The sequence below is a fragment of the Gallus gallus genome, chromosome 15 (assembly GCF_016699485.2).
Source record: "Gallus gallus isolate bGalGal1 chromosome 15, bGalGal1.mat.broiler.GRCg7b, whole genome shotgun sequence".
Taxonomy (NCBI): domain Eukaryota; kingdom Metazoa; phylum Chordata; class Aves; order Galliformes; family Phasianidae; genus Gallus; species Gallus gallus.
Genome location: NC_052546.1, coordinates 6394153 through 6401548, shown reverse-complemented (window position 1 = coordinate 6401548; position 7396 = coordinate 6394153). Strand labels below are relative to the sequence as shown.

Here is a 7396-nt window from a genome sequence, read left to right as displayed (position 1 = left end):
CCCGCGATTGGTGCGGTGACGTCAGGCGCCACGCTCTCTTTAGGCCGCAGGAGCCCGGATGTAGATCTCTTTCCCTCCCCGGAAGGTAAGAATGGCGGAGCCGTGGAGCGCAGGGCTGTGGCTTGAGAGGGTGCTATCCACCGCCATCCGCTCTTGGGGAGCTGTGTTGGGCGCGTAGTCTTAGCCTGGGCCCTGTAGGGCGGGCGGGGGGCTCTCAGGGAGGGTTGGCTGCCTCCTGCCGAGCTGTGGCGGAGCGCTGAGTCTGGGCTGGGCCGCAGCCGGGGCCTTGCGTAGAGCTGTAGCCGGGGTTGGGCTGCTGCGCGGCGCTGGAGGAGCTGAGGGTGACTCTCAGGGACAGGACGGTGACTGTGGTCTTGCCGTATGCTTGTACCTTAGGTTGCCTGTTAGGGGAGTGGATGCAGTCCTTGAACTCAACGGCAGTATTAGGGGGTAGCTAAAACATCAGTCGTTTTCACACTGCAGTGGCTTTTAGCTCTGTGGAGTCTCCTTTTCCAATAACTATAAAAGGCACTAAGAACTCTCAGAACGGTATAAAGGATAATTTTATGCTTTCTTGTTTGGCTTTAGTATCTTAGATGCTCCTTTGCATGCTTTGTAATCGTTTCTCTGCATAGTTTCTGTTCTGTTTATGGCTGCAGATGGCGGGTGAGAAGAAGGCGGGTGAAAAGAAGGCAGGCGAGAAGAAGCCGGCCCAGAAGAAGGTAGGAGAGAAGAAACCAGCTGACAAAAAGCCCGTTGAGAAGAAGGCAGGCCAGAAGAAAGTACGTGAGAAGATAAAGAAGCCTAAGAAGTACCATGCCAGCCGCAACCCTGTCCTGGCCCGGGGTATTGGGAAATACTCCCGGTCAGCCATGTATGCCAGAAAAGCGTTGTACAAACGCAAATACACTGCTCCAGAAACAAAGGTATGGATGATAAAGGCCAGGTTTACATAGTTATGCTGTTCCACCACTTTTGGTGGTGACTTTGGTTTGAAGTTTCATTCATTTTTACCTTTGCTTTGCTTACAGATAGAAAAGAAAAAGAAAGAAAAGCCACGTGCAACCATCATCAAACCGGTTGGTGGAGATAAGAATGGAGGCAGCCGTGTGGTTAAAGTCCGCAAAATGGTGAGAGAAAGAGTTGAGAAAAAGAGTTGAAATGCTCACAGTGTAAGGCTGTAGCATGAGATTTGTAGGAAGATGCTGCGTCTCTTAGCAGGGCAGTGAATTGTTTAGAAAACAGTTTCAGTGTTGTTGCCAAAGCTGCCTTCTACAGAGATGATCTTTAAAGAACGAGTTCTCTTAGAAAAGGAGGAGTCTGTGATGCAAACATTTTATCTCATGGATTACAGGGTGGTATACTTTGTTCCTTTTCTTTCTAGCCTCGCTACTATCCAACTGAGGATGTTCCTCGCAAGCTTTTGAGTCATGGCAAAAAGCCATTTTCCCAACACAAGAGGAGGCTGCGGGCTTCTATTACTCCAGGAACTGTTCTGATCCTCCTGACTGGTCGTCACAGAGGCAAGGTAATTGGGAACTTCTGGTGCTCTTGTCCACCTTGGCTTACATAGCAGCTTTGCAGCACTTCTGTGCAGGAAATGTTTTGACTGTGTACATTATCTTGAATTTCCAGCTGATTTTATGGGATGCTGCTCAGCCACTGGGTGCAGATCTACAAGTGCAGTTGCATTTAGTCTAGAGAGCTTTTTCATCCTGTCTTTAAGGGGAAGTCTTTGAATGAACAGTCTTCTGTACAGAGCTGGAAATTAAAACAGTAATCCAGTTGATTGTACAATGATAAAGGAGACTTGTTGCAACTCAAAAAACTACAGGTGCTCGTCATGCTGACTTGGCACTGCTGAATAGCAGAGTTGGTGCCTGTATTACTGTTGCAGCAAGGCCAGAACTTTGGCTTGCTATTACAGGGAAAGAATTATGCATTTTCTTTATCAGTTTCACTGTGTGGGAGCTCTATCAAAGCTGTACTCTGACAAATGTTGGTAGCTCTGCTCCTATGGTGGTTGCTTCTTATGTAGCACAGTTGCATCCATGCTTGGCTGCTTTTTTTAACGTATGTATCAACAGCACAGACTGAATGTAGATGTGGTCCCAGTTTGGCTGCAGTTTCTCATATGTCAGAGGAGGTGTAATGCTGAGATCTGAGGACTAATGTTACGTATCATCTCTTTTTCAGCGTGTTGTCTTTCTGAAGCAGCTTGGTACTGGCCTGTTGCTTGTTACAGGTAAAAAAAACAAATATTTACTTTTTAGTCTGAATTTCACTCTGGAATTAGTGAACTGAGCTGTATTGGGAGGATTTAGCATGCCATGTGTTTGTGTAACTATGAGGAATTATATTTTGAGATTTTTCCAGGGATGTGAGTGGGAGTTTATTAAGCTTCGATATCTGCATACCTGGAAGAGATCAGGAAGTATTTTTTTCTTATGAAGAGGCAGTGGGGAAAGGTTTTTTTGGTGGTTCTGATCTGCAGCTGTAAGCACTCATACACCTCAAACATGCCATTTAAAAATGGTGACTGTTGCCTGTCTTTCCTCTGCCTTTAGGACCTCTCGCTGTCAACCGTGTCCCTCTGCGTAGGGCCCACCAGAAATTCGTTATTGCTACATCTACCAAGGTTGATATCTCTGGAGTGAAAATTCCCAAGCATCTCACTGATGCATACTTTAAGAAGAAGAAGCTGCGTAAGCCCAAGCACCAGGAAGGCGAGATCTTTGACACTGAAAAAGAGGTAAGGAACATGACTGCTTATTCTTTGTGAATGTCCTTGTTACTTAAAGCCAGGCTGGAAAGGGGAAATCCCGTGAAACAAATGGACAGTTCAATTCTAAGTGGTCCGTAGTAGAGAAAGATAATGCAATTAAAATGAGCAGATACAGTAGCATTGAGATAAGCTCCTTTTAAACTTGGGGATTGTTTTCTACTTCTCCCTTAGCAGCAATGATTATTCTAGTTGAATGCCTTCCTTGACCAAGGAACACCTTTACTGCTTTGGTACTGCCAACAGCATGCTGCTGGCTCCAGTTATCTGCAACATAAGCCAAACAGTGGCTTCAGTTCTCTCTGCCACCTCCGGTCTCCTACCGCCTATCCCATATTTAGCACAAGTTGAGAAAAGGTTTCCTGAAAATGCCAGAACTCAGGGTTTGCCCTGAATCTTCTCTAGAAGAGTCTGAGGTTACTCTGCAGGATTTTAACGTTATTCTTTGTACTTTCTAGAAATATGAGATAACGGAGCAACGTAAGACAGACCAGAAGGCGGTGGATTCCCAGATCCTTGCACGAATCAAGAAGGTGCCTCAGCTCCGTGGGTACCTGCGCTCCACATTCTCTCTCTCAAATGGAGTCTATCCTCACAAATTGGTGTTCTAAGTGTTCTGAAAGCACCACATTAAATTTGAGGGGAAAAAAAAGCAAGGATTTCTGGTGTCTTCATTGCTTTCCACAATTGGATGTGTTGTGTTAATCTTGCAGTGCAAATTATTTAAAGGATTGGAGTCCTGCATGTGTTAGGAAATTGAGATACTACATGCAGATGTCTAGAATTGAGCAAGTGCATACAGTCTGGGGCTATGTGGTGCTTTATTTTGTGGGGTTTCTTTTGGTCAGGGTTTTTTTTTGGGATGGAGGTGTTTATATAAACACGCTATTGGTATTAACGAAGGGAACAAGCACTTGGATTTCAAATAGTTTTAACCATAAATGAGTTGCAGGGGGGAAAAAAGTTTTTGGGAACAGAATATAAATGCTGGATTAACTTAACTCTTCAGGACACATTTGAGAATAAACTTCCAGCTCAGAACTACACCTCTGCTGGTGTAGTTCTCTGTATCCTAATTGCTGAAGTCTTCTGAATCTGTGAAAAACCAGGTTGTAGCAGCACCCCACTGCTAGGTAACTTATTAGCATTTTAAAGTTTGGATGCAGCATTGTTCAAATGGCATTTCTGATGAGCTGCTTTGATCCATCAATCACTACATAAACCTTGGCAAATACAGCAACTTCTTAGAGGCATTTCTGGAAATATGCCTTGCTTTTCTTAAGTAGGAACACTGGAATATTCTAAAATGAGTTTTGTAGGATTTAATTACCCTGTGTTTACTTCCTGTTCTTTATTTGTAGGCTCGATCATCCTTAGTTGTGAAGCAGGAATCCTTGCCACGGCAGTACCTGCTTAGATCAGGGAGCAAAAGCATGAGTCTTAATTCTGTAGTCTCAGGAATGAGTTAAAAAGCTTCAGTGAAAGGCAAGTGTGTTTCTCTCTTGGGAAACTTAGGGAGTTACAGCAAACTTCCTAATCTTAGGAACTGCCAGAAAGCAGCTAGAGAAAGATCATCCTGTCTGCTTGCTTTCTCTGTTGAGGTCAGTTATCAAGATACGTGGAAAAAAAAATGCTTGGATAGTAATAGCTCTGTTCTTACAAAAACTGAGGATGTACATATTAACAGATCTGGCATGCTTGAGGTCTTTCTTAGCCAGACTTTTGCAGGAAATGAGGCTTATATAACTGCGCCATCTGTTTTCCCATTAATTCCTAGAGGAAAGTAGCCAGTGGGGTCAAACTTGACGGAGTCAAGATTTCATCAAATTCATACAAGCTTCATGAAAAGAGGCTAGAAAAGGGAGTAATACAGCCCTCACTGAGATGTAAGTAGTCACAAATGCATTGAGGGGAAGAAAAGGGTCTAGATTTGTGGACAATAACTGGCTCTGGATTCTCACAGATCAGGGACTGTAGTTCTTTCTATAGCTCATGCTGTCTGGTGTTAGAATACGGAAGCATGAAGCACTAATTGTCCTTCCACCATCTTCCTCTTCAAATTAAAAGATTTAATTTCAGTGTGCTTCAGCAGAGGGAGCCAATGAGCAAGCTTTGTCCAAATGCAGCAAGCACTCCTATGTTGCTGTCTGGGTGTGTGTCTCATGATGCTCTTTGCCAGGTACTGCCCTGTGCTGCTCCTGGAAGGTGGTCTTTGTTTTTCACTGTTGTCAGAGCAACGTTTGTGATGAGTTGCATCTTCTCTTCTATGTGGCTTGATGGATGATGGGTGTAGTCAGAGGCTTTTAAATTGATGTGAGATTTCACAGCAGTGATGGGTCTGGCCTGTTAGCGTAAATCAACTAGAAAGAGATGCAAGTGTTGCATGCATCTCAGTGCATGTGCTAAAGTAAGTTAGCTGATACTTCCAAAGGAAGCAAAGCAATATGCTTAGAAATCTTGCTTAAAGAAAGACTGTACACAGGAGTACTTAAACGGGAAAAGGGTAAAAACAAAGCAGACCTTGATCAATATAGTCAGTAGCTCCATGTGATGTTGCAAAGTCTGCAAACCAAGATTTAATTGCACAGTTGCAATCTAAGGGAACAGTTAAGAGCTGTTCCTGCTTCAGTTATTCCCCTTTTTGGAATGGGGAAGCTGTAGTAAGGAAATAGCATGTGGGTTAGTCTAAGGAAACAAATAATTTCGATACAACTGCCTTTTCTATAATTATGATTGACACATTCCTCATATGTGTATCAGCCAACATGAAATTACTATTAGACCCATTAAGCTCATTTACTGAATAGGGGTGCTCTTGACTCTTAATGTGCTGTCAGGATGTGACTTGGTAATGTAATTAATTGTCTTCATAGGTACAGAGAAGCGGTCTCAAGTACTCCTGCCTCCTTTGTCCCAGTACTGTCACTTGTCTGGGGGGTGAACCAGGAGCTAAACCAGCCTGTAAGAGCCCTGCAAGGTGTGGGGGGAGAGGGAAGAATGAATATTTCCTTTGGGAATATAAACTAGCACGAAGGGGGAGTGTGGGAGCAGGGGCACTAGCTGTTAATACCAAATCATGTTTTTACTGTGTCAAGCAGCTCCTTGGGCTTCAAATCAGAAAAAGGGGGACAGCAAAACCCTCGTCTCCCATAAGGAAAAATAGCCAGGGAATAGCTGTGATTTGTCTTACTCTTAACCTCCAAAATATTTTCCCTGAGTTCTGTGAAATCGGTCCTTTTTCTGAAGTGATTTGAGGTGGGGGATGGAAAAGAGGAATAATGACAACTGTACAGATATCCAAGTAAGAAGCAATGTCAGTATTAGAAGGATTTTTCAATCTAGATAATACCATCCACTACCTGAAAAGTACTTCCACCAAATAAAGAGCTTTTGTGTGCATTCTTGCTGTCCCACAGCTTTTCTCATTCTGAGCATGTAAACAGTTCTGCGTTCCTGGCTAGCTGAGTCATTGCTTTTCACTGAGCATCTGCCACAGAAGAAGCTAGAGACATCCAAAGCCTCAGTCACCCAATCAAAAGTGCTGGAGATGTGCAGGTCCAAAAATAGTGACAGACTCAACCACAGCAGCACTTCATTAGCATCAAATGTGCTCTTTGCTTCAGCTGCCTAATAAAGTGATATGTAATTATAATAAAGCATCCTTATGAGAGGAAAGAGAGAGGGATATTGAGTTTCCCAGGGAATTGATAATATGCTGTGATGCCTTATGATCTATGAGCACCTGTTTTTACCTATTGGCTGCTTCTGTGAAATGGCCTGGTGGGTTAAGTCCAGTCCACAGAGTGTTCCTGCTTGCTGCTGTGCTGGCTGGCGGTCGAAAAGGCAGATAATAGCTTCACTTCTGGAAGTTGGTGTAAACTGAAGCTTAATTGCAAGAGAAAGCACTTTCAAGTGGCAGGTTTGTGAAGAATGTTACCTTTTGGTGTTTCAGGTTTGACATGCTTGTTTTCAACCTGAAGGTAAGCTGCTATGGCTGGAGTGTGAAGGTGCTTTTACGGGACTGCTGTCTGCAGTCTTTTGGCCAGGTGTTGAGAGATTCAAGTTTAATGAAACTGTTTTGATTTTTTTTTCTCAGTTCTGTTGCTTTTCCGTGTGATTTTGAGCAAGTAACTTCAGTGAAGTCCCTGTTTGTGTACCTGCAGAATAGCAGTAATACTTTCTCACATCAGGTCTCTGGAAGTGTTTTAAACATCTGCAAACATGAATTTTATGGCAGTGCTCTAAAGTACATAAGAGTAAGAAGTGCATGCTTGGCTGACAATGAAAACACAGGGTGGTTTTGAAGACTGGCACAGGTGGCATGATGAACAAAGGCTTCATAGTTCTGCCTATCAGTTGCAAGGTCATCATTGCAGAACTTAGTCTATTATGTTTGTACAAGAAAGTCAGATAAATATTTAGAATCTCCAGTGACTTTGTTTCTGCATTCTTCCCAGTTAGCAATACATAGCACTTTGCCTGCAGAATCTTTCTGGTGACTGTAATAAATAACTTCTCATACCTTACACAAACTGAGCACATTGGCTTCATGACAACACCCAACACAGGTAAAAACTGCTGTTACAACACTGAGGAACTGTACACAAAGGTAAC

General features: G+C 43.3%; 1 protein-coding gene across 5 annotated transcripts; it reads left to right on the top strand.

The window, feature by feature from the left end:
• The first annotated feature begins 41 nt into the window (after positions 1-41).
• Positions 42-6181, top strand: RPL6 (ribosomal protein L6). Of its 5 annotated transcripts, none has more exons than XM_046901053.1 (7): positions 42-85; positions 636-926; positions 1032-1130; positions 1385-1528; positions 2197-2245; positions 2568-2752; positions 3241-6181. In XM_046901053.1, the coding sequence occupies exons 2-7, from the start codon at positions 660-662 to the stop codon at positions 3391-3393; spliced, it is 897 nt and encodes a 298-aa protein (XP_046757009.1). In that variant the 5' UTR covers positions 42-85; positions 636-659; the 3' UTR covers positions 3394-6181. The 5 variants fall into 5 exon arrangements, with proteins under 5 accessions (XP_046757009.1, XP_046757008.1, XP_046757011.1 ...); XM_046901052.1 differs by having other exon boundaries at positions 67-130; positions 660-926; XM_046901055.1 differs by having other exon boundaries at positions 67-362; positions 660-926.
• The last annotated feature ends 1215 nt before the right edge of the window (positions 6182-7396 follow it).

Coding starts and splice junctions, on each gene's coding strand:
- RPL6 (XM_046901052.1), top strand. CDS start 92: ATGGCGGAGCCGTGGAGCGCAGGGCTGTGGCTTGAGAGG. Junction 131..659: donor CAGGGCTGTGGCTTGAGAGG/GTGCTATCCACC, acceptor TTATGGCTGCAG/ATGGCGGGTGAGAAGAAGGC. Junction 1,529..2,196: donor CTGGTCGTCACAGAGGCAAG/GTAATTGGGAAC, acceptor TCTCTTTTTCAG/CGTGTTGTCTTTCTGAAGCA.